The sequence below is a fragment of the Ursus arctos genome, unplaced genomic scaffold (assembly GCF_023065955.2).
Source record: "Ursus arctos isolate Adak ecotype North America unplaced genomic scaffold, UrsArc2.0 scaffold_6, whole genome shotgun sequence".
NCBI lineage: Eukaryota > Metazoa > Chordata > Mammalia > Carnivora > Ursidae > Ursus > Ursus arctos.
The window spans coordinates 43,595,737-43,623,679 of record NW_026623078.1 but is presented as its reverse complement, the minus strand read 5'-3'; the positions used below and the strand labels follow the sequence as shown (position 1 = coordinate 43,623,679).

Here is a 27,943-nt window from a genome sequence, read left to right as displayed (position 1 = left end):
TAAAATTAAAGCAATACAAAATAGATGTTCAGAGGAGGGCACAACTATTTCCTGTACAAAAATCCAACTTAGATTCTGTGGACTCGCAATTCAGTTACTCTTTTCCATGCCCTGTATTTTTCTGTGTACCCACCAGCCAAAACCCTGGATGAGTCCAAGTTTTGATATGCTTTGCACCTGTTGTTTTCGGGAAGTCATACAACCAGATTGGTAATATTTAATTCATCGTTGTAAACCTTCTGCTAGTTTCTCAACATTGCCCCATAGCCCAACTGTTTCCTTTGTCTTCCCACTCCCCCATTTCCTCAAAGACTTGCGAACCTATCTCATCTCACAATTTTGATTTCTATCCCCACTTTCCTCTTCAGTCTCAACAGATTACCTCTTTTGCTTAACAGAAACATCAGAAGCCTTCAAATGGGAAACCCCTCAATTTCCATCTAAGAAAGCCAGTAATGCTCTTGTGTTCCTCTCATGCTCTCAGCTTGCTCTCCATTTGACAGTGGAAGAGACACCTTGTTGTAGAAGGCTTGTCCTTCTACTTGTGTTTGATTCTGTTGTTTTAAATAGGGAAACTTTCTAAAACAAGTTTTTGTTTTTTGGGTTTTTTTTACATTTTCACTAAGGTGTGGTGTGTTGGGAAAAGAATCGGTACAAATTGCCAGGCCTTGGGTCTAGAAGGGCATCTGGGAAAATCCCATGTAAAGATGTAGCCAGTTTATCCTCACAGGGAACCTGAGAAAGGTTTTCTGCTAGATCTAAGCCTACTTTCTATGACTGTCATCGTTAACTTTGTTGAAATCAGATGCATTTTCCAGTTCTCATCTGGGTTGATCTCTTAGCAATGTAAGATTCTGTTAACCATGCTTTTTTTTAGGGGCGCCTGGGCGGCACAGCGGTTAAGCGTCTGCCTTCGGCTCAGGGTGTGATCCTGGCGTTGTGGGATCGAGCCCCACATCAGGCTCCTCCGCTATGAGCCTGCTTCTTCCTCTCCCACTCCCCCTGCTTGTGTTCCCTCTCTTGCTGGCTGTCTCTATCTCTGTCAAATAAATAAATAAAATCTTTAAAAACAAACAAACAAACAAAAAAAACCATGCTTTTTTAAAATACTTTCTTCCCTTAGCTATTTTGATTGTTTTTTCCACTTTCCTGGTTCATTTATCAGTATCTGTTACTCTTTTCACCCCAGAATTGATGTTCCTCATGATTCTAGCCTAAGCTTTCTGTTCTTTGAAAACTTTTCTTCTTAGCAAATCCTGTTATTGTGGTGGCTGCTATTATGTTTATTTGTGTAAGGACTCCCTAATACGCATCTTGAGCCCAGCCTTCTTTCCATAGCTTTGGACCTGTTCCCTGCACTGCTTTGGATCTCTATTAGGCCCCTCAAATTCAACATGTCTGAGGCAGAGTTTAGCATCTCATCCACACTCTTTCCAACTTAGTTAAGGTGCTTTCCGTGTCTTCCCATGGTGTCGTCATAACACTAAGTATCAGACTAAGGGTTTTCAGTAAGTAGATCTTGTGTTGTTGTTGTTTTTTTTAAGAGAGCTCATATGTTAGACAACAAACACGAGATTTGAAGGCCCACCTTTAAAATACCAATTTGCTCAGAATTCTGTGGAGTAATGAATACCCACTTACTAGTGCCCCCCTTGCACATGTTCCAAATTCCCCTCTCCCCCACCCCCAGCATGTCTGCCTCTACCCTTCCCCAACTGCCTTCAATGCTTGTATTTAGAATACTTTTCCCACAAAACTGCTAAAATTATGGGTAGGCTTAATTGAAGCAGTGTTATATTTTAGGGTCACTAGGGATAGTGATAGGGATAGCCTTCGAAACCTACTGGGACATTAAACATCACTGTTCTGACCTTGTTGCACCGAGTCTCCCAACTCTGAAGAACTGATTTACAGATGAAGTTTGGAATAAATACCATTTAGAAGATGCATCCTGCCTAGACATCCTGATGAACTGTATATGGAATGTTAAAGCATGTTAACACATAAAGAGGGGCCACAGCTTCCTATCGGGCGGTGGCAGAAGCCCACGTAGTGATGTGAAATCACATCACTAGTTGAGTGGTTGAACCAAGACTAGCACCTGACTTTGATGTCAGTGCTTTTTCTAGTATCCCTCTGATGGCCATTTTTTTCTCAATCACCATGTTTTCCTTTGGTTTTGTTTTCCCCTAAGCACGGACAATTTCATGTTCATGGTCTCTTCTTAATTTCTTTTGAAGTTTATTGGCACTTCATTGTTTTAAAGTGGTCGTTTATATTTTAAGTTTTGGCTGCACCAGATAGTTCATTTGCAAATGGTAGTGCTTTTCTCTAAGTGGACTTAGGAATACCCATGGATATTTATAGTCATGCAAAGATATGATATTACATTAATTACATTATTAAGATTATTAAGCACACCTGTGTTGTAGACACTTTTTTTTTTTAATTCCATGAAGGAAGCTTTTTGGTACAAAGAGACAAGTTTGACTTGTATCGAGCAAACATCATTTATATGGACTAAAAGGGGTGTATGCTCGCCTTGTGTTAACCTGATATCCTATGATGGTTACTTACAGACTGTAGCCCTCTACTCTCAACTGAGGCAGCCTAGGAAAGAATGAATGGCAACTGTATTATAACCTATTTAAAATTCTTACCTGACCATATTTGAGAAGCATCCTGTTTGAAACATTTCTAAGCCAAATATTTATTGCATTTATTTCTCCTTTTTTTTCCCTGTGTAAAATATTGTTAACTGTAATGTTTTATTTTTATTCACAGATTATTATAAGTATAGGCCTCATGTTTTATGTAGTTCATCGAGCTCAAGTGGAATTGAATGCAGCTATTGTAGCTTGTGAAATGGAACTGAAAACCTCTCTGGTTAAAGGAAATCAACCAAATACCAGTGGCTCTTCATTCTACAACAAGAGGACCCTAACATTTTCTGGAGGTGGAATCAATATTGTATGACTCTAATGAAATGTATGATTGTCAAGAGCTAGTGTGCTGTCCAAGGTCTAGTGGTCACCTTACCAGTGGGCAGAGACAAGTTCTAATTGTATTACGGCACAAACAAAACTGACTAGTTTTTAAATTGCACAATTTTTTTAAAGGAAGAATCATTTTCTGGATATGTAAGTGTAAATGTAGATGCAAATTTGGGCTGCACCTCTTTATCATTTATTACGCCCGCAGTGGCCTATAGGTCTGCACTTTAGTGTTTTTTAATTGTTTTCTTTCTGGGTACTTATGAACAGAGAAATAATCCAAATATTTTTCTGCTTAGTGTCTTTATTTATAAAGTCCATGAATAGTTGTAAGCATCTTCCCTACTTATAATGATGAGTAAAAGTGTGTAACTTTAAGTGTATGGTATTATTTAGATGTTCTTTGTCCTTTTCCGAAAAGATAGTGGTTTTTTGTTTTAAGTGGGACCACTTTGCTTCCCTTTTCCTTACTAGTTAGAAAATAGACATTAACTTTTGGTTGAATGTATTTTTGCAAGCATCATTGCAGGGCCATTTACATCTATTTACACAAGCTTAAATCCTACATTGTGGGACTGAAGTGCTCTTAAGATACCTTTTTATTTTCACTGTGGAATATGCAAAGCAAAAGGGAAATTATTTAATGGACGGGGGCTCAAATTAGAACCCATGTTCTAATTCCATTACATTGGCTTAGATCTTTCATCAAAGGGCTGTCCCATTGCAGTCTTACTAAAAAGTTTTAGTAAAATAAACTTCTTTTTCTTTTTATATTCATCATTAGGCTTTGAGATAAAGACCTATTCCTTTAAAGTGATGGACTTACCATCATTGAAGATGTCACTCAGGTGGCCTTGTTTGATCAAATCGCCTTTTAAAAAAAACAAGCTTTAAAATCATGTTTATAAGTCCACTGAATTACATATATATTTGTCCCCATAGTCTTCAGCTTTAAAACTATAAATATAATGTTAACTTAATGCCCAAATTTGTATTACTTGCCCTCCTATAAAGTAGGTTTATTTTGTTTGTTTTTTGGTACTTTTTTTTCTCTGATAAGACTCAGGAATTCTGAAATGTGAAATTAAGTCTCAATTCTTTCTCTTGCAGCTTGAATTGAGTGTATTTATTAATAGCACTTAGGAGTATAGCATACAATAATTTGGCATATGATTCATACGACACGTATCACACATTGATCATCTTATGTTTTTAAAATGGTTTAATTGTGAACTTGATGACTAGTTTTTTTACAACCCAGATTATAGATATGAATGCAGATTTTCTGGTTGGTATCTCTTCTTTGGCTACGAAGATTCCCCCTTATCAGAGACCTCCGATTTGCCTTTTCATTAGGGTAAAACCCTGATTTACTAAAGTGCAAAAGAATTCTTTGGGAGCAGATTATTCTAGTCTTATGCTAGAGACACATTGCATTTGATTTAAATGCATAAGTTTTTTTGCCCTATTGCAGTTATAATTGATTTTCTTTATTTCATCATGTCTAAGTTTTCTCACCTTTTGGTAACAGAGAAGTTCATTTTTATGTCCATACCAAGACCTTAGTGCAAATGATCCAAGAGGCACCTGGGTCTACAGTACTTAATTGGCCTCCAAATCCTTGCTTTCATTGGTAGAAAAAATATATAGTGCTAGAATATTCTTATTCTTTTTTTTTAATCCTAATTACTTGTTTTTATTTTTTAAAGTATTTTAGTTTAATAATCCCAATGAACAATATGCTTGATTTATTCTTTTCTGTCTAACTTGACAGTATTTTTCTTGTGCTTGTTTGTTGGTAAGTTTTTGTTAAAGGAATCATTTAAGATCACTACTTTCAGACTTGTGTTACACTTCATGTATTCTGAAGTGCATTTATTTACTTAGCATTTTGTAACTTGAATAATTTCACCAAATGAATACCTTTTGGTAGTTTGTAATGAGTTCTTCCAATTGTTGCATTTTGCTTCATACTTAAATATGTAAAGGTAGAAGAGAAATAATTTTTCTGTATTCTGCCAATCATAATTTTATATAATAAAATCATCCATTTTTACTTAAAATAGTATGGATTTACTATTTCTAAAATACTAATCTAAAGCTGCAGTTTTCCTTTGCTTCATTTTTCCGGCCTCCAAGTAAAGAACAATCCATTATATTCATGCTGTTTGATAGCCGAATTGGTTACTGGGTTTTACATGTGCTCTCTATAAATTGTATGAAGCATTGCCATGCCTTATTCACTCCATCTTTAACCCTTAATCCTAGATTTATGGCACCAAGAGATTTAACAGGATCCTTATATGTTGCCCAAATAATGCCTCCAGTTCTAGAATATGTGTATTTGTAAAAGTTATGATTTTTCAAACTGCAGTATATAGTTGCTTTATGAACATTTTAAAAAGCATGCAACATACCTAATTTCTCAATCTGATGAAAGATATGTTCTATTTTGAATTCTTTGGGCCTTTCCCTTAGTTTTCCATATTTTTTTGGTTTATTGTTAATGATTTGTTTACGCTTTGCCAAATTTTGTCATGTAAATTATTTTTAAACAGCACATCTTTTTAAAAATGTGTCTGTAATAATTTACTAAGTGCTTTCACCTCCATTTTCATTTGATCATCTGATTTGTGAAATAACTTGAAATCTGTACTCTTTGGTTTATGAAAATAATAGAGCCAAATCTCTGTCATTAGAACGTCTGTTTTGAGTTCGTGTTCAAAACTGACTGGAGTTGTTCAGAGCCAGCCATACTCTTGTTTTATGTACTTTGTAACCAACTGCAAACCTGTCTAAGAGGACTTTCCTTTGATAGGGTCAAATATCTGACTAATAAAACATTTCCCTCCTTGAGAGGCGAAGTTCAGTAGTTTCTCTTACTTATACCCTTGCTGTAACTGAGCTAAGTGGTCTAGTTACTGGCATGTCCCAGCATTTCTAGTTAATGTGCAATGCTGATTTGGACTGTTCTTGGGGAAGGTTCTGTGGCTTATTTATGTCAGTATTTGTGGGACTAGCTTTAGAATGCTTGAGAAAGAGCCTAGGTATGTGCCAGGCAGATACCAGTCAATGTTTAGATGCATGGTTAATCCATGCTATTCGAAACCAGGTGGTGTTCGCAGAGAGAAAGGAAGGTTCACGGGGACCTCAGGAGCAGTGATACTGACCTAGGTTAATGACTTCGGTGATGGGATTTTGTTTCAGAGGCGACTCACTTATCAGAGCAACAACACTCTCTGGTGTTCAGATTGGACGCTGCTGATCTCTGTTACAATGAGCTATTTAGGATATCATTGTTTTAAAGGTCATCTCCTTAAGTTTAAAAGCCTTTAAAGAAGGGAGAAGAACCCCCTGTTCCACAGGATATCTGAAACTCAGGAGTTCTAATAACTTTGCATATTGAACATGAACTGTTAATTTATTTCACAACTAAATTAAAACTTGGTACTTTGGAATTGCTAAGTGATTGCTGCAAACTATTTTCTATGGTAGCTGAAGATTTAAAATAGATAATTCGAAGGGTGAATCAGTAAAATCTCTTGATAATTGATATCCCAGATCACTTGTGTGCCTGAGAAAATAAAAGGTGATATTTTATTTTCCTTCTTTCTTCTCTTTCTTTCCCTCTATAATTTGATGGCTATAGAGACATGTGACATGGAAGGGGTCCATTTAGGAGGAAGGGAGGACATGCTTCTAAGATGAAATGGTGGTGACCGACCCTAGATGAGGGTGGTTATGGTTATGGTGATAGCAGAGGCCCTATGGAGAAATGATTCTGATGTCTAACATTGCTACTCCTCCATTTTTTTTTTCTAATACCCCTACATCATGAAATGCCACCTGCCTGTCAAAAAATCTTTAGTCATTTGTCCCAGGCTGCAATAATGTTTATGATGCTTTCATAATGTTACAAGACTCACCAACATGATTTCCTGTTGATCTCTACCCTCCTTCATGACTGTTGCCTTGAAGGCATATTTTGCTATCATAACACTTTCATCTCAGCACCTAAAATACTTGTCCTTGTTTATTTGTAGCAGTTACCATACTGTCGTGTACATCTTTTGGGGCCATTTTGATCAAAATTGCTTGCTAGAACATAAAATAGGCCAAAGGGGGGACACCACATGTGACAGACTGCTTTCCAGTGGAGAGGCGCAGTGGAGCGCTCATTGGAGAAGCGTGTTTGGCTGTGCGTGTGCTCATGACCTGAGATGGCATAGTACTTTCTGCCACGCTCGCCCTCCTTTGTTGAGGGTTCCTGTCAGCACTCATTGTGGGGAAAACGTAATAGTATACTGTATTTTGAGGTCAATATTGGACATTTTTAGATATAACATTAAATGCCCAGTGGTATTAGTATATGTGTATATGGTAAATTTAATCATTCAGCCATGTTTCAACAAAGTTGATTAAACAGTAATTACTAACTGATATTACTATCTTCAAAATGACTAATATGCTGTAGGGTAATCTGCTAGGTGAAAGGCTTAAAAATCACAAAATATGCAGAGAAGTGGAATAGAAAAGAGTGAGTAGAATATGCATTGAACCAAAAAGAATAATTTGAAAATTACAAAATTCTTACAGTAGGTATACAATTAGAGTGGTATTTTATTTTTAAGATTTTGAGAGAGCACAAGCAGGGGGAGTGGCAGGCAGAGGGAGAGGAAGAAACAGGCTCGCCACTGAGCAGGGAACCTGAGGTGGGGCTCCATCCCGGGACCCTGGGATCGTGACCTGAGCAGAAGGCAGATGCTTAACTGCGTCACCCAGGCCCATATATATATATATATATATATATATATATATATATATATATATTTTTTTTTTTTTTTTAAGATTTTTTATTTATTTATTCAACAGAGATAGAGACAGCCAGCGAGAGAGGGAACACAAGCAGGGGGAGTGGGAGAGGAAGAAGCAGGCTCATAGCGGAGGAGCCTGATGTGGGGCTCAATCCCACAACGCCGGGATCACGCCCTGAGCCAAAGGCAGATGCTTCACTGCTGTGCCACCCAGGCGCCCCCCATATATATTTTTTTAAGATTTTATTTATTCACTATAGAGAGAGATGGAGATGGAGCATGAGCAGGGGGAGGAGCAGAGGGAGAGGGACAAGCAGACTCCACGCTGAGCACAGAGCCACATGCTGGGCTCAATCCCAGGACCCTAAGATCATGACCTGAGCCGAAACCAACAGTTGGACACCTAACTGACCGAGCCACCCAGGCACCCCTAGAGTGGTATGTTTTAATGTAAGTGTGTTTATCCTAGGATGCATAAAATTCATGACCACCATATAGCAGAAGCAGCTAAGAGGGAATTCTTTGATTCTGTCCTTATTAGTTACAAAGCGCTTTTCAGTAGAAATGTTTTGAAGCATGGCCTGTTTCATACTCATTATCTCTCCCAGTCCTGCACTAAGTTGACCTCAGAAAGGAGGGCAAGGAACTGAGTGGTTTTCCATTAAGTTTTTTCAGTTCACTACTCCAATTTTAAGTTAATTAACTGGTTTTATGTCACCACATTTCTACTTTAAATTTACAAAAGAACAGCTTTGCTTGGAATCCATATTCTAGGTAGTTTTCATAGGAGTGCATTACATTATTACATGGACATGGAACAGATTCTGGGAACACTGAACCTGAGATTGTCTTTCTTACACTTAGCTGCTAGGATCTGCACACTGCTGGGCACAGATGAGGTTTGCTTTCTGGTGGGAGTCTGGGCAGGGAAAACCAGAGCAAGGCTTTCTCTGCTGGGAGGAAAGACTGGAGAGCTGCAGATCTTGGGGAGACTTTTACTTTGAAATTCATGGGCTTCTCAATGGAAGTTTGATATGGGCCCCACCAAAATATGTCAGCTCTCCCTGGCCTCCAGTAGGCTGAGAGCAGCTAAGTGGCCTGAATGTTTCCTGCTGCCAGAGAAGGAGAGAATTCAGGAAGACCATGTACAAAGTAGCTTCCTGCAAACATCCTCCAAGGAATTCACAGGCTGCCTGCTTCACATTCCATCCTTGGCATTTCTGTTGTTTCGTATTAATTGTAGCATTGTTCTTAGTGTCAAACAACTGGAAACAAAGTGAACACAGCTGGTAGGAAAATGGCTGCACAAATTATGGCACATCCACACTAAGGGAGACTGCGCAGCCACTTCATAGAAAGGAAGAACTAGGTGGGTGTCCATGAATGCTGACGTCCACTCTCCTAGGCTGCTCCCAGCCAGTCACTGGGCAAGGTGGGGGTGCTTGAGCCTGTCCATTCCTGCCTGATACGGGATTCCTCTAACAGGAAATATTTCCTTAGGGACACCCAATCAGTTGGGCTGAGGTCTTCTCAGGACTGAACTGCAATCTGGGGTCCATCCTTCGCTCCTTTCAGAGGTGTTAGTCCCAAGTCTTGGTCAAAAGGCCCTCTCTGCCAACTCTTGCTTCTTCCCCTTTATTCTTCACAGGCATTTCCCGCAGTAATTCTCTTGTGTTTAATTCAACTTGCATCCGTTTCTTGGAAGATCTGAACTGATACAATCTGCCATGATGCAATAAGGGGGAAAAAATCACTTCTATGGTATTTCTGCCAAAAATGCATGATCTGAATCTCTTCATGAGGAAACACCAGACAAACCCAACTGAGGTACCTTGTAAACACAACTGGCCTACAGTCCCAAAAACTGTCAAGATTATGATAAAAAAAAAAGACTGAGAACCCATTCCACATTGAAGAGATAATTAAATGCATGTGTGATCATATATTGAATTTGTTACAAAGGATATTATTAAGATAAGTGGAAGACTTGAACTGGTTCTTTGTATTAAATGGTGGTAACCATCTTGATGACACAAGAGGAAATGCTCACTGGAGAATTCAGGGATAATGAATGGATCATCATGTCTGAAGCTGGGTTCAGAAAATAAAGGTCTTTGCACTATTCCTGCAACTTGCCTATAAATTTGAAATTCTCATCTTTCAAGAAGTAGATGTGGAATATGGAGAATGGACTCAGAGAAGCCAAGAAGGAAAGTCTGGAGACAAACTGGAAGGCTGTTGCAGATGTCTAGCTAACAATGAGTGGGCCAGCAGGTTTGGTAAGCAGAGAGATTCAAGGTAGATGTAAGTGATAGAATTAACCAGACTCGTTAATGAATTGGATATGGGGGATAAGAAAAAGTGTTATTAAAGATAATTTTTTGTTTCTAGCTTTAGCAGCTAAGTGGAGGCTAGCCACTCAGTGTAGCAAGGAAGATGGAGGGGGTAATAGGTTTGGGAAGAAATTCAAGAGCTCTCTTTCAGATATGTTATACTTGAGAGGCCCGGTATTAGTAAGGAGTTGGTTATATGGATCTAGAACTTAGAGTAGAAGTCTGGGATAGAGATGTAAATTTAGGAGGTAATAGCATATAGAGCCATTGAGATGGATGGGATCACCTTCCAGGAAAAAGTAGACGTTAAAAGAAGTCACTGAATTAAACCTGATGATCTCCACCATTTGTGGGTCAGTTAGAAGAGATGCAGCTTAAGGAGACCAACTATGATGGAACAAATTTAAATAATTACTCATCTGTCTCAGACTTTTAAAATGGAATGTAGGTAGGATTCTGCTTGCTGATCCGAGACAGAGGCATGCCACAGTGCTGGATTTGTGAGCACCTGCCTCAGAAAATAGTTCTCTATTGTACTTTTCCCTCAGGCTGCAATGGGCTGACCATTCCTGCTTGCAGCATCCGCCCTCCATTGTGAGAGTGGCTGAAAACAAGACGGGCTCTAACTGGGGTTTTAAATTTGCACTTGCAATAGGCTCACTCCTCATAAGATATTTGGGAATTACTTTCTCTCCTGGGGCTCATTAGAAGCTTCCTAGGGTTAACAAACAGGTAACTAGTTGCCTTATTACATATGTAATAGGGGGAAGACTACTCTCATTTTCAATTCACCATCACTGTTACCATCAAAGGGAATTGTAAATGAGAGTTTTCTTAAATACGATTATCTTAAGGCTATTTAAGTATTCTTTCAGAAAACATTCTTTAAACATGTTTAACTCTGGTCTGTGTCTGAAAGATATAAAACATGTAGATTGATTTTATATATTTTATATGCTTGCTATTACACAAATTTGATTTAAAAAAATAGCCAACATTCTTTAGATAAAGATAGGTGGTAGTTCTTTGGGGGTACCCCAGTAACAGGTGAGTAGGAAAGCAAAAACAAAACTAAGTAGGCAGGAAAACAATTCTTTCGGAGTGAAAAAAGGGGGGCAGTGATCTTGACATTTCAGTGAAGGGATTTCTAGGAAGATGTCACAAATATTCATAGGGACAAGAAATCTGTTCCAGTGTCCTGTACGATGTGTATTTTGTATAATCCCTACTCAAGATTGTCTCGAGAGGTCTTGAGAAAGCTGATGTTGACTTAAAGTATTTTATTTAATCTGTCAGTTTAACAGTAAGACTTCTGTCTCAGCTCTGCCATTCACTAGGGAGAAGCTTCACCAAATGGAGTTTGGCTCTGACTTTTCCCCAGGTTCCTGTTTTCTGTCCTCATATTTATAAACAATCTAGCTAGAGTTCTTGGCTTCTAACCCTCCCAGATGTTAATAGTGAAATCAGTAGTAGTAGTAGTAGTGTGTTGAGTTACTTGAGTGGTATTTGCCCCTGCACAGAGCAAAAGGAGGGGCCAGCTGAACAGTCTCTCTTCAGTATCACCGTCAATGCACAGTTGCTTTTCTCCTTTTCCCCAGAGTTGATTAAGGACCCTGAAGAGGGCTCAGCAGAAGCATATACATGGAAATAACATGTTTCATGGAGTCTTAGAGATCCCTACTAATGTGCACTATTTTCTTTCTTCACCCTCACTCTCAGGCATTTGTCTTGTTCTCTGTCTTGTTCATCCCTGCCTTGCTGGCACCTGGAATAGTGCCCAGCCCCTAGTAGATGCGTTATAAATATTTGTTGACTTACTGAATAGTAAAATTAGCATAACCTTGTAGAGATGGGATATGGCTTGCTTACGTTCTGGATTTAATAAATATTCCAAAAATGTTGGCTTTAAATCATTTGTCAATTTTTCACTTTGTATATGTTCTATAAAAATCAGGGAATATAATTTAATACAATTATGCTATAACAAAGGATCTTTGTTTTTCTGGACTACGGCAAACACGTTCCCTTTACTCAATTTCTCCCAGTGGTAGCGTCTTACAGAGCTATAGGACAGTATCACCACCAGGGTAGTCCTATCGATGCAGTCGAGATAGACTAGTTCTATCACAAGGGCCCCTCATTTTGCCCTTTTATAGCAACACCTACTCTCTTGTCCCCACCCCGTACCTAGCCGTGGCAAACTTTGTCATTTTATAGTGCTAATATAAATGGCATTATATAGTATGTAATCTCTTGGAACCGGCTTTTTTCACTCGGCATAATTCTCTAGCGATTCATCCAGATTGCCAATAATTGGAAAACAGTTCCGTCTTACTGGTAATTAAGGAAATGTAAATGAAGAAGATGATGATGATACTATTTTGTTAAACCACCAAAGCTTAAAAAACACAAAAAAGAAAACAGCCAATGTATGCAACGTTGGAGGAAAATGGACGCTTTCATAAAAACAATACCAGCTAATATTGATTGCCTGTTATATACTTTGCCAGGTTCTAAGCATTTTACCTATGTCAATTTATCTAACTGCAACAACTCTGTGAGGTAAGTGCTACTATTAGCTCCATTTTATAGATGAGCAAAGCAAGCATTGAGAGGTTAATTTGCCCGAAGTCATAGAATGAGTAAGTGGCAGGGCTGACTCAATTATTTCCTAGTTTGTTTCTTAATAACAAATATGCATTATTTGTAATTTCAAAAATTCATTTGTCTACAATTAAAATGACTCTCCCCTAAGGTAGCAACCAAATATTCTGGCACATAATTATTTCAATACTCCATCTCCTGTGTCCTACAGCGCCATTCCAACCGATCCAAATTGGTGTTATCACTACTGAAAACTATACGTAAGTTATTTCTACACTATATAATTTTAAAAATATTTTCCTTCTGATTGTTTCCAAAGCCTTGAAATCATGACTATCAATATCTAATAAAATTTATAAAGCAAAATGTATGAACATCTCGGTGTATTTCCTAAGTTCCATGATATCCGAGGCATCCTACAGTAAAACCAAGTTTATAAGGCTTATTTTTTAAAAAGAGGTAATTTATTTTAGATCTATAGATTCAGATTTTTTTAAATGAGAAAATAAGTCAAATGTCCTGAAGGGATCATTCTTACAAAACTGTTTTAAAACTGAAGCATTCTTTGTGCAAGAACCAGAATCCATGTTAACAAATGGGTTCTAAACAATCAAAAGTATTACAATTATCTAAATGATATCTAAGGATGGTATATGGCACATAGATTATGTTTATGATTTAAATATCTGCCTATATTTGAAATAAAATAGCTATAAAATTTAGTATATTCCCTCTGGTAATAAAAATTAGTGAAAGGCAAGCAATGTCTGTTTTTCCTTGAGCCTTTGTCATAATAGTTCATTTGCTTCATTCTAAAAGCATTTTTATTTTCTTCCCAGTTTTAAAACTTTTTGAAATGTATATTAATCAGGCGAGGAAGAAAATTATATGAATGGCTTAACATTACTCAGTTAAAAATAAATTCTTTATTTTCCTAAACTTAAAAAATACTGTTTCATGATTACTAGGGCTTGTTGTCTTTAAGTTGTGATTAAAATTATGGCAAAACATTTTGTTTCCAGGTAAAAGTGTTACAGATGTGAGCTGACTATTACTGTCATCATTATCCATATAACTGGGCAGGTATATTGATAATGTAGCCAATATGAACACATCAAAAAAACAAGTCACTGGAATGTTTGTGACTCAGAGCACATTTGAACAATTCCTATTTAACACGTTGGGCGATCGGAGTCATGTACTTACTACTATCACTCAAAAATAATGACAATAAATGTATCCCAGTATTTTGACCTTAGTGCCATTATAAATTAATGTTGAATATTTGTTCATCTTGGATTTTCTTTTTTGTGCTTCTTGGGATTTTTATTATTCCACAGAATTATCACATAATTTTATAAAAAGATTTCTTTGTAGCAAATTCTTCATAGAGAAAATATAGAGAACTCAAAATAATTCTCAACAGATTTCAGATATGGATTATATGTTCTAATTTTATCTAGTGGGAAATAAAGTACTAACTAAATTTGCCCTTCACCCACAGAACATATGAATTGACTAAATGAGATGCTAATTATATGAATAAGGTAGAGATCGAAAGTCTGAGAATTAAATCCTATTTAAGTATTATATTGACAAGTATCTATTTAATTCATATATTTCAGGCCTTTTCAAGATAAGGAAACTTACTTCTCGACTTCATTAAATTCACATTCAGATTTATAAATTTTTCACATTATTATATTGCAAATCCCAAATTATCTTGGATTCTTAATAAGAAAATACTGTTATGGCCAAAATAAATAATTTAAGTGATATTTACTTTTACGTAGTGAATAGATTCATTTTTGCAGTAGGGATCTGTGCTGTAAATCCTGTAAATTAAATCCTGTTTGCCCATTGAATTCTAGTCTGTATCTGGAATTATTCTTTGGGAAAATGTGTGCCACAATCTAGTTTAGCCTATACTGCTCTTACCAGCAGAGCAAGGACATTTCCATAGTAACAATGTAGCCTTTTCTCTAGTGACCCACCCATCTCCTGGGAAGTTCCTGTACTTTATTCAGTACCATCTGGCTTCCTCCTATTTGGATAGTCTCAGGGTTTGAGTACAAAGTAACAGCTAACAGTTTTCGAGCTCCTACTGAGTGCCAGGCATGATTCTAAGCACTTCACAGGGATAATCGAAACATGTGAGGTAGAATTTATTAGCCCCTTTACAGATGAGGAAACTGAAGAGCACAGAGCTCTCGTGCCTAGGAAGTGCTTGAGAACACAGTTTGATTCCAGAGCTGAGATTAGGACCACTATGCCATATTGCCTTCTTTTTTTCTAGACTAGAGCTTCTCAGTCGCGGATGGATTGTAAGTGTGCTCAGACATGGATCCTCCCAGCCTGTGGGGTTGCCGGATGGGACCCCAACACACCAGTCTGTTCCCATGGCTGTGAGCAGCTTCATTCACTCAGACCAGTGTGCTACCCGAAGATGACTGGTTTCTACATATGCCATAGTGTGAAAGTATTTGACTAGCAAATTGCCCCAGAACAAAGTACACGTTTAGAGATAAATATATGAACTGTGTTTCCTAGCTTGTAACTGACATTAAATGTTCAGATTCAGCTATCTCTTGACAAGAAATAACATGTATACCTTACATAATTCTACCTTATGTTGCTTCTTATTCAACTATTACAAATGAAAAGAGGTTTGAGAACAAAGACTAATCGTTTCTTCCGTTGGTATTTTGTTACAATGCACATAATTGTTCTTTCCTGTACGTAATGCAACATTGATCCTGACTAGAGTAACTAGAGTTACCCTGAAGTCTTAACATCGTTAAAACTGCCTTTATTTCATTATTATTGATAATTCATTTTTGACTATTTATTTGGGCTGCCTGCTTCCTAATTAATCGAATTGGCAAATATTTCACCTTGAATGTTGAGGTACCACAAAGCACATAAGGGTGCATAAGGTTAATAAGGGAATGCTTTCTGAAGAAGGGATGTCTGTAGGTTTAAAAAAATATATGCTGGAGAGAATAAGTGTGCTCGTGCAGAGCAGCTCTTGTGTAGCACTAAAGTGATTTTGGAGACTTCACATCACTTCAGTACCAGAATGAAATAAAGACAAAATAGTTGAGAGTCCCGGAATACTTAGAAACAGCTCAGAATGAACCCAACTGGTAATCCCAACTGGCTTAAATCAAAGTGTAGACACAAACACTTGCACTCATATGTGTTCATTGTGTTTAAAGTGATTTGTCCACAATCCATTAATTTGGAAGCTCATCTGGAAGTGTGGTTTGTGGTCTTCCAGATTTTACCTCAGTAAAAGTTTCCAGGTAAAGATAAACATGTTGCAGATGAGTCAAGTCAAAGAGGGGAAAAAAATCATTTCCTCTTGATTGCAATAAGCCAGAGAATGATTACACACTTATAACACGTTCAGTCCCATTTAGTACCTTGGTGGGGTCCATCTTTGGAGCTTTGACCATTTGCATCTGGTCTGGATAACTGATTCCATGTGAAATACCAGGGAAGAGGAAGCAAAGGTGACTTTGAAGTTGTAAGCCTCACTAACTCAATGGCAATGGGCCATTGTGAAGGAAAGTACCACCGGGAAGAGTTGCTGGTTGGGTGTGTATGGGGTGGAGAAGATGATGAGTTCTTTGGAGCACATGTAGATCTGAAGGAACCAGGAGGAGATTCAAGTGGCAGTTTCATGAAAGCAATTGAAAATGTTTACCTGGGATCACATGGAAAGATTAGGACTAGAAGTTTTGAGATGGGAGACATCTACTCATAATTTTAGGGGTGAAAGAGACCTTCTATCCAAAAAAGAAAGGATAAAGATAAGCTGAAGAGCCTCATCACATTACTGGGATAGCTTTTCACAGGAGGAGAAAGGCTGGTGGCAAAGGCTGACAAAGGCCACACTGGCTGCCTTGATGTTCCTGAACCCACCAAACATAGCTCCCTTTCAACTTCAGCCTGGAATGCTCTTCCCACAGAGTTAGAGTGCTTCCTTTGTGCTCCCATAATACTCTGTTTCTAATGCTACATTCAGCCACAGACTATGACAGTTACCTGTCTCACCTGCTACACAGTAAATATTCATTGACTCAATGAACCGGATATATAGAATGGAAAGAGACTGTGCTCAGGCCACATTTCAGCACTTGAGATCTTGGCGTTCTCATAAATTGGTCAGATGGCATGTGTTATTTCAAGGAAAATATAACTGAATGCCCATTGTGTGTCAGCCATTCCCACAACAAAGGCCAAACATTTTTAAACAATGTCAACAGGACTCTCCATTTCTTGGCTCTGGTTTTCTAGGTACTCCTTTTCAGGCAGGCTTTCCCTAAGTAACGGCAAAGTCCACATTCACTGCTCTGAAATGACTCTGTCTCTCCTGGGGTCACTTGTCCACCCCTGTGAGTCTAGAGCAGGTGGAAGCCCTGACGGACCACCCAGGGGGAGAGGTGGGACAGTTTTGCAAGTAGGGTATGCTATGGGGGCAGAAACAATACGAAGTAACAGAAGTCCATGCCAGAAATCATACAAAGGCCATCAAGTGAAACAACAGTAGGAGGCAGAAGGGAAAGGGAGAAAATTCATTCTCCCCCCTCCTCTATCTTACTGTCAAAATTATAGTCCGTCAGAGAGAAGGATGCTGAGCCCCTGGATTGCCTTTGCCTTGTGCTTGAGGTTCTGTAGATGAAGGAGAGTTAAAAAAGCATCAGCAGACGACAAAGCCGTTTGTTGGCATTAGAATATTGAGCCTCGGGGCGCCTGGGTGGCACAGCTGTTAAGCGCCTGCCTTCGGCTCAGGGCGTGATCCCAGCGTTATGGGATCGAGCCCCACATCAGGCTCTTCCGCTATGAGCCTGCTTCTTCCTCTCCCGCTCCCCCTGCTTGTGTTCCCTCTCTCGCTGGCTGTTTCTGTCTCTGTCAAATAAATAAATAAAATCTTTAAAAAAAAAAAAAAAGAATATTGAGCCTCAGTGTTTTTATTTAAACCTTGCCTTTGGTTTGATATGAAAATATAATAATGAAAACCTTATGCAAATTTTAAAGAGGCCTCTCAAGTTCTAAATATATATTTTATATGTTATATATAAATATTAATATATTTATAATGATACAGGCATAGCATGAGCTTTGTAAATAGACCCAGGTTCCAACCCTGCTCTACCATTTGCTCTCCGTGTGAAGCTGAAACAGACGACTTAAACTTTTGTACCTCATTCTCTTTGGTACTTACCTTAGGGGTTAAATGGGAGGATGCCCATGAAAAGCATTTAGCACTCGTCCAGCACAACAGTCAAAACTAGTAGGTATCATTGGCAATATTGTTGTGGCTTAAGGATTTTTTTTATTGTGATAAAAGATGCATAACAGGAAACGTGCCACTTTCACCACTTTCCAAGCACGCAGTCAAGTGGCAGTAAATACAGTCACATTGTTGGGCAACCATTATCACCATCCATCTTGAAAACCTTTTTAATCTTCCCAAACTGAAACTGTACCCATTAAACAGTAACTTTCCATTTCTCTCTCTCTCCTCCAGATTTTGACCACCACCATCCTACTTTCTAAGTTTGCCTATCCTCCATACGTCATGTAAGTGGAATCATACGACATTTGTCCTTTTGTGTCTGGCTTATTAAAAAAGAATTAATAGTAAAAGCTAAATCCACACTTTTTAGTCATTGATTCCTGGGGTTCCTGTACTACGTGGGCCACATTCAAAAGGCCTAAATTCCACCAACCTCTTGCTAGTATTTACTAATTGCAGGCACAATCTCAGTAGGAGAAAAACAATCTCTACCACGCATCGAAATGCCCAGTCTATCTGCACGAACATCACGGCAGCAGCGTTCGTTTCAGAGACTATAAAATCTGAAAATATTTCTGACAGGGAGCTCAAATGCTTGGGTGCTTTAATTGTAGCTGAGTCGAAAAGTTTTCAGCCTGCGTATTGCAGCTTTTTCACGATCAGCCTCCCGGCTCCTTTCCCCGAAGTGACTGTAAATTTGCAGTCAGTAAGCAAAATAGATGGTAATGAGACATAAATATTCATTACTAAAAGATGAGGGTCTAAATCAAGAGATAAGATTAATTATTCAGAAAAAGCTCTATTTTAAAAGTTTCTCTCACAGATGTGTAGCAATTACGCAACCTGTTTCTTTTTACCAAGCATACGAGTTCATGGAGCGTCTCCCGGCCTGGCAAGTAAGGCTGCACTCTTTTCAGTACAATGATGCCAATTCCTAATTCCTGGACAAAAAATAAGGACTGCTAAGCCCATAACCAAGCAAGTTGTTTCTGCAGCGACCAGTTACCCACAGGAACTCTCTTAGGGTTACACTCCCTACTCCAATCACTTGCCCATGCCAATGAGGTTTTATCAGTTAAGCGGAACGCCCTACAAGTGCTCTCTGGGAGCAGACGGTTTCTCCCTAGCTCAGTGCCTTCACAGCCGTCTTTCGGATGCCCGTGACCCAGATTACTACAACCATTACTGCAAACAACAAATGCCACCTTGGAAAGCAATTTCTGCCTCCTTGGTCTGATCTTGGGCAAGGAATTATCTCTGATCCTTGGCTGTTTCATCTGTAAAATAGGTGGATAAAGATAGCCTGTGGAGGCCCTAGAACCACATGTGGCCCGTAGTCAGGAATGCAGGTAAATATTGGATTTGGGAAAGACGCATGCAAGTCTGTGTTGTACTTTTCCAGCACGCTTTCTCCTTGAGACTGTTTCTCATTTTTCTGCCAACAACCACCTCACAGCTTCTCGCTTCAGTATTTGGGAACTGAAATTTCCACCCCATTTGCCCTTCTGCTAGCAAGGCCCCATCCAACCTCAGGCTCTCTGCCTGGCATAAGCTAAGACCGCAGGCTGGAAATCGCCACCCTTGTGATTTAATTACCTTTATCTCATCCGTACCCTTGGCCCTCAGGCCTCCGATTGCTGCTTTGCAGAGCAAATTTGATAGCCTCCTATCTCTAGCTTCTAACCTAAACAAAACGCCAGTGATTCAGACAGACATTTGAAAGGACACTGTGATAATCAAGAGAGAGGAAGATTCTGCAAGAACAATCTCCAAAAACAAAAACAAAACCAAAACCATGTTTACATTTTATGTTCACTCTGGGCTCTTTGTTAGAAAAGGTGATGCTATGTTTGACGTATACTTCTGTTTCTTTGAACAACTGTGCTGGTATTTATTGGGTGCTTACTACAGCCGAGGCACTGTGCTACACACCTTGCATATACTATTTCATTTAATTCACCCAGTAATCCTAGAAGGTAGGTGTCACGCATACCCATTTTATAGAAACAAAACCACAAAGGCTTACAAAGGTTATGTAACTTGCCTAACTTCACACAGCAAGTGGCAGGGCTGGATCAAACCAGGCCAACCCGAGAAACTGTGGTCTGGCCACCATGCTGGAATATTCAGTGATACGTTCAAATGCAGGTCCTCACTTCAGAAAAAGTAATACTGTGTTATTCCTTTAAATTGGGGAGCCTCTGGAAGGCTTAAATGTGCATTTAAATGATTTACTCTACTTTTCCCCCCTCTTATCCTCTTTGTTTTTCTTCTATTGAGGTCCTTAGGTTTAATTGTTTTTAAACTAAAAGCCATCTGTTCTGTTCCTTGCAGTAGGAAACATAAGGCTTCAAGAGGGCCATACAACTGTACATGTTTGAAATTCCTTGTCAACATAACATGCTGAATTCATCCAAGAGTAAATGGTGACCTCAGTGACTCTTGTGGTTGGAATTTTTCTCTTTTAATCAAAATAGTAAGAACATTTGAATAATTTTCTGTGAAGGTGTGCCTGTAAACTAAGAATTAGGAATGCTCTCGATCCAAGTAGGAAAAAAATAGTCCCATTTGTAGAATTTATTATCTATATAAAAAAATATCAGGAATCACTTAGGAGATTTTATTTGCGTGAGTTATAACAGTTGTCTCCAGAGTGGGTCCAGAAGAGAGTCCTTTGGAGGGGTCTATTTCTTCTATTAGAATTTCTACTTTTATTCTTTCTTTTTTGGTTATTATTTTTTAGTTTCTATTTTTGTATATACTTTATAATGTATATATTTATAATATATAATTTATATTTGAAATCATGTAGTATTATGTACATTATAATACATTATATATTCATGTATATCCATATATTTTTATTTTATATACTTATGTATATATATATGGAGTACATGCTCAAAATGCTTTATCGATTAATTGAGTGATCAAAAAAATTCTGAAGAGCATATTTTAAAAAACTTTTGAAATTACAAAATATTAGGAATTCTCATGAATTTGAGGGTTAACTTCCAGCATTTCTAAAATATAATAAGCATTTAGTTTTTGTAATCCAAAGAACTAGAACATTTTTTAAAGATACATTATTTTCATAAGAGAGAGCTAAATCATAATAAATATATTAGGTGATGAAGTTAAAAGGCCACTTGTAGGATATATCGGGTTCATCTACATTAAAGTACAATGAGGATTAAAAGCCATAGCGATATCCTTGGGGCCCTGCAAAATTCTTAATTATTCTCTAGCCTAAATTGTCTTAATTCCTCTAGTATAAAGGTAAAATTATACACAGTGCCAGTCATTAGTAAATGATTTTTTTCAAGTCATTTGCTTATACTTGCATTGGCCTCCTCTGTCCCTGATGTGACCTACAAGATCTCCTAGTCTCCTGATGGCACCCTACCCTACTTCATTGCTCTTCACTAGTCTCCTCTAAGTCTGTGCTGCATTCACTTCTCTAACAATTGTCTTGCCTTTGGGCATTTGCAGAATCCATTCCCTCTTTATGAAACAGCCTTCCCTGCTCTTTGCCTGGAGAACCTCTTCCATCCTTTCAGTCTCGGCTAAAATATTCATTGCCTCTCCTATGTGTTCCGTGGTATTCTGTACTCTCCTTGCCTTTAACATTGATCACACTGCATGTTTCATATCTATCTTCTGACCCTGAGTTTATGAGACACACCTTACATTTCTGGCAGATTGGACTACCTGGTCTCATTTCCCTGGACCCCTTGTCTAGGTGGAGAAATAATGGGGCATGACTGAAGCCTTCAACCTGCACGATTAAGAAATTTCTCCTGCCCTTAAGTGGCACTGCAGACACTTCCCTATCAGCCAGTTTGTACTTTGTGGGTGCTTTATTAGACCTTTGATCTCTTCACTTAATTATTTCCCACTCTTCTCCCCTCCCCTCCGCCCTTTTCTCCTTCTTGTCCTTTCTTCTTTCTTTTTCTTGTTAGACTGACAGGTTGATCTGCTAATATTTCTGGGTTTTGTTTATCTACTTACAGTCTATAGGAAATTAACCCTGGTCTTCTAGGTAATGTCAGTAAAAATTTACGCACTGATCCAAATAGTGGCCAGCTGGGAAATGCTAAGCAGGGGCAAGAGAATGTACTAGCAGCATAGGGAAGCATCAGGCTGATTTTAGATGAGACTAGATGTAGTACGCCATTTGACCCTTGATCCACAACCGGTCTTTCAATGCAAATTTCCCCTAATATGGAAAAACGAAGTATGTATTTCTTTCTCAATTCCTAATCTTTTTTTAAATCAAGAAATGCATTTTCTTTATCTTTACATCCACTTGACTCTAGGGCAAGGATGTTAGAAATTATGCTGTCAGCAGAATTGTATTTGATTATGAAGGCAAAAACATTGCTGAATTATTTGAAATTGTTTTGTTTATGTCCTAATTCAAATATGACCTTGGCACGGTTTAATTGTAGTAGATGGTGTATTATAACCATTCCTCAGCTGTTTTTCTGGATCATGAGTTCAGATTTATGTTATTTCCCCGTTAGTTGATTTGAAAAGTGTTTTACTTAAGTTTTCGTTGTGTTGAATATTTCTTTTGTGGATTTCAATTGCAGATTTGCTCAACCTGCCTCTCTCCCAAGGCTAACGTAAACAAAATAGACAGGTGGTCCTCAAGCAGGCACCATTCTCAAGATTGATTTCTATAGTAATTTTTGTTGCCTCTAGCGATATTGTTTAACATCCTCTCATGATTGTGCTTACAAAGAACAGCAAATTAATTTGTCAGTTTCTTAGTGTACAAAGCTTTCTTTTAGATCTTTAATAAATAGGGAAAATTATTTTAAGTGGTTAGAAGTTAAAGCGTGAAATTCTTATTTCAGGATATTATTTGCCTTTTCATGGTTGAATACATGATGAAGTAAGCATCCTAAGGCTCACATTATTACAGTTATCACAGTAATTATCAATAATATATTCCAACTAAAAGTACAAATGATTGAGTGGGAGACCATGTATATGTAGAAACATGATCTGTTACTAATCATAAACTAAGAACAGCCTGAAACAGGGCTTATGAATTGAGTTTATCTTTTCAAAAATATAGTGACTTAGTTATTTGGTTTGTTTGAGGAGTGAGGTCACATAGTCATTTAAAAATAATTGAACTAGTTCCTTTTTAAAAATATCATACTCTTAAAAATCTTTTTTTCTTGATGCAAGATGTAGAGAATCTAGAAAATTCAGATAAAAAGAGCTAATCACCCATAATCCAACTACCCAGAGACAACTACTGTTAACATTTTAATATTAATACCTTTTGTCATTTTTATTTTAATCCAAAACTTTGTATGTATAAAAATAAATGAAAATAATAGTATAAAAATAGAATATATAGAACACCTATTTGTGAAGAATGATAGAAAAAGGCAGGCAAAGTCTCCCTAGTTCATGGTTGTTGTTTTTGGTTTTTGATAGAACACATCCTGATTTTAGGCATCTTATTAAAAGTATGTATCTCAATTCAACACCTCTTAGCCATTTTTTTAATAGAGAAAAAAATTATTTAGGTCCACTAAACTTAATACAACATTTTGAACAAAATGTTACTTGGGAAAACCTCAAATAATAGTCCAGGCACAACTGGTATGCTAAGAATCAAATGTACACTTTTTGGGGAGCTCACAAGTGTTAATAATGGTCATCTACTTTCCTGAGGTTGGGCTTGAAGATGCCCTATTCATACATACAAAGCAAAAGTTTGTTGATAATTCTATTAATTGAAGATTAGGAAGCAATGTTTTAATATATATGTGTGTGTCTATATGTGTATGTATATATATATAAATGTATATATATATTTATATTTAAAGATTTTATATATTTATTTGACAGAGAGACAGCCAGCGAGAGAGGGAACACAAGCAGGGGGAGTGGGAGAGGAAGAAACAGGCCCCCAGCAGGGCAGGGAGCCCAACGCAGGGCTCGATCCCAGGACCCTGGGATCATGCCCTGAGCCAAAGGCAGATGCTTAACGACTGAGCCACCCCAAAATTTATATTTTTATATGACAGCTTGCTACATATGTAAGCATTCTACTGTAGTTTATATATGGTTTGGGAAATTGGGGATTGGGGGTTGACGTGACATAATATAACATATGCGCTAGAAAATGTTTAGCATTTTCATGCATATTTTCAGTACTGTATTAATAATAATAATATATTACAGGTGTTAACATTAATTATGCAGGCACGCAAGATGCCTACATATGTCATTGTGAGTGCATAAATAATTTCTGGAAGCATATACAAGAAATTATTATCCTTGTTTGCTTCATGGCTGGGGACAGGAATGCCAGTTTTGAACCATGCGCATATGTTAGCTATCAAAAATGGAATTATAAAAACACGATCAAATCGAATGTGAAAAATATACTTGTATGCCTTTAAACAAGACTAGTTTTATCTATTTACAGGAAAAGGAAACATGATTTTATCTCAGTGATTCAAAGTCTCCTTCAGTATTAATTGTGTAATGAGGTACTCCGAGGCTACCGAGATATAATGAGCTGTTTACCTCTATGGTGGACTCAGACTCATGGTTCTGGATTCCAGTCAGGTATCCAGTGGTCCCTTTAAGGAGCTATTGGGCAGGAGATGGCATGCTCTTGGGTGTCTCATTAGGAAGGACCTTGTGTGGGGAGAGACAGAGACAAAGACAGAGGGACAGAGACAGAGAAAGAGAAAGGAAGAAGAAGGAGGTAGAGGAGGACAGGGAGAGGGGAGAGGGAGAAAGAGAAAAGAAAATGGCCCTGAGAGCTTCCATATTTCTGCTTCGTTTTTTGCTGGCCGTTTCTGATTCATAATCCATTGCTCTCAATTACAACTTCTGTTAGCTCTCCTCATCAGCTCCAGGCATTTCTTAATGACCTCCCAGTTGCTGCTTGAACTGCCAAATGAAATCCTATCTCTAGAAGCAAAGACTGAACTTCTTTCCTATTCGATGATTTTTGGAAGTGCCCTAGGTAACCCTAGTCCTGACTTTGTCCAGCACCAGCTCAGTGGAGGACCAGGATCCTGCTTTGCTAGGGAATGGTGGAAATTCTGAGAGTCTCTGTCAAACTGTAGATTGTTGGAAGCACGTGTTTTAATTGCTCTGACTTATTTCAGAGCAGTCCAAAGTCAGTCTTCTATTCTTATGTGGGAAAAGAGTAATGAATAACATGACTCCTGTGCACTCTACCACTGCCAACCATTCATCCTCCAACTTTTCTACCAATGCCTATTTCAACTCTTTCCTTTTGCTTTTAAAAACCCTCCTGAGCTTTGGTTAGCAGGCACCCACTCTTTGCCACATGCCGTATGTACTAGCCTATTCTGGAATCTAGTCCTAACTGAAGTAAACTGCATGCCTCGGTAGATGGGTTTGACCTAGTTTCATATTGGACATTTAGCTACCTGATCTGCATATCTGTCACAGCCCTAAGTTCTGATGACTACTTAGTTTTACCAAGGCGTGGTGTCACTTCCTCTTGAGGACTCATGACAGTCAAGGCTAATTACTTCCACATAATTCATTGCCAAACCGCCAACAGCTCTTTGAAAGCTATCGCGAGTCCTCCAACAGCCAGCCTGACACTGTCCTGGAAGCTTTATCTGACTTTCCTAGGAACCCTATCCCTTAAGCAATTCTCCACCTTAGAATTTTGAAGTGAGCCACCCACAGGCCGCACCAAAGCAGCTTGTCCCAGATCCTTCGTTGACATCAGCCGAAAGGTCTGTTTTTCCTGAGAAGAGGTTCCATTCTTGCCATCGTGTCAAGAAAATGCCAGGCTCATGTGTTACAAGTGCAGTGACACACGCCTCTCATCACCACACAGGCACCCCTGATGCAACGGGAATTCCTGGGAATCGTCCTTACAGGTCTGCTGGGTTATCCTTCCCACACAGTTCCCTCTGCTCTGCTTCTGCCTAACATCAGTTTGCACGTCTCGTGACTTTTCAAATGGGCTTTTTGGACTTTAACACCATGCAAAGCTCCACGCTTGCAGACCACAATCCTTGCTCTTAAGGAACCTACATCTAGAAGGAGAGAAAAGACATACGCTTACATTACCACGAGGCAAATCAGTTGATAGTGTGCTATATTAGGAATCCTGCAAACCGCGACCACCTATTCAGAGGACTAGGTCTCTGACTGGAGTGGAGGAAAGCTTCCTGGAGGAAGTGACATCCTGAGCTAAGAGCTAAAGGCTGGCTAGGGTTTTGAACCGCCACAAGAAGGTAGAGTTGGCATTCCAGGCAGAAGAAATCGTCAAGCAAGTGCAAGAAGGTCTGAAATTACAGTGTTTAGAAAACACCCAGCAGTTCAGTTTTGATTGAAAAAGAGAGGACATGAAAAATAGTACATACAAATAAAGGCTGAAAAGACATGTTGGGGTCAAATTGTGGCATACTTTGATTTTCTAAAGTAAGGAATTTAATAAAATTAATTACAGTAATTAATTGAAGTAAATTACTTTTAAAAATAATAAAATTATAATTAAAGTATTAATTGAAGTAATAAAGGAGACATGTCAGGATTAGAGCTTTGGAGATTAATGTGATAATGAATGCAGAACTGATTGGCCAGGAAAGATGGAAACACCGTAAAAAGGTTATTGAAATAGTAGTAAATCTCTGTTACAGTGTTGTAAGTGGGGAGGTAAAATGAGTGTAGTATTAGAGTATAAATAAGTTCTATGAGGAATACTTTGAAAAAATATCTCAACGTAGGGCAACCAGTTAGGTGTTGATATACTTCACAGTGACTTAGAAATCTTCCTCCTTTTTTGTATCCTGTGAAGCCTCTATCATTTTGCTTTGTGCATAGAAGGTACCTATCTGATGAATGTAGAATCAAGAGGCTCTAAACGATAGGCCAAGAGCTGTACATTGCAAAAAGTACATGGGACTGTAGTCCCTGCACCTGTGAATATCTGATTTCACTATTTAGGATGTTTCTGGGTTAGCTAGACTCGACTTTGGTGCAGCTAATTGAACATGCTGGATTTATAACTCCTGGAAATGGACCTGTCCTGCAATACCCTTGATATGCTAGCACTGTGAGACTTCTGTATTTCATTCCACATTTACATAGTATGCCATCATTACTTGTAATCTTTATTTTTTTATTTACAAAAGTAACAAAGTCATAGAATCCAAGAGCATATGGAATAAGGAAAACAAATTCCAATGCCCCTGGAAAGCTGGAAGGTAACATCACGAGTCAAGTTTGACACTGAGAGAGAGGGCACATACCTTTTAAAAGCGGCAACATTTCTCAGCTCTCGCCAGTAGCCGCCATGCAGGAACACAGGGCCTGGGCTTCTAAATCTTCTCACTTTAAAAAAAAAAAAAAAAAAAAAAAAAAAGTCAGGAAATGCAGGTTCTCTCAGGAATTCTTTGGATTTTTAAAACATTGGTTCTCAATCCCTCTCTCTCATCCTCCCTCTGTGTGTGTGTGTGTGTGTGTGTGTGTGTGTGTGTGTACAAAATACATCTGCTGGTTAAGTCAAGGCAGATAGGTCACTAGTTTGTAGTCTCTGACATGAAGTTAAAAAAGTGAAAATCCTTCTGCCCTCTAAGGTCATTTCCTAAAGATGTGCATGGCTAACTATATGATGTATGTCTCCAGAGCAGGTTACATCTATTATTCTGGAAATTCCGTTTCGAATTAACAGTAGTTTGCACGCATTTCATACACTAGCACGTGTAGACGTTCTTCTCCTGCGTCTCTTCCTCCTTCATCGTCTTCTTCTTCAGGTTCAGAGTTTTTCATTGTTAAGATTACGTTAATCAAATTACCTATTCATGCCCTCTTAAGATGAATTTATATTATTTCCCCATTTTCCCATTACAATTGCCAATAAAT

General features: G+C 38.2%; 1 protein-coding gene across 5 annotated transcripts in view; it reads left to right on the top strand.

The window, feature by feature from the left end:
• Positions 1-27,943, top strand: part of TMEM64 (transmembrane protein 64) — an 85,080-nt gene that overhangs the window by 18,397 nt on the left and 38,740 nt on the right. For 2 of the 5 annotated variants that reach the window (XM_057307673.1, XM_057307671.1), the window contains 2 exons: positions 2,785-2,956; positions 9,456-13,110. In XM_057307673.1, coding sequence (XP_057163656.1) covers positions 2,785-2,956; positions 9,456-9,523 — 240 coding nt within the window. In that variant the 3' untranslated portion in view covers positions 9,524-13,110. Of the gene's footprint in view, positions 1-2,784; positions 6,594-9,455; positions 13,111-18,280; positions 18,334-27,943 lie in introns of those variants that run through there. The other 3 variants (XM_026495776.4, XM_026495775.4, XM_057307672.1) reach the window with 2 other exon arrangements.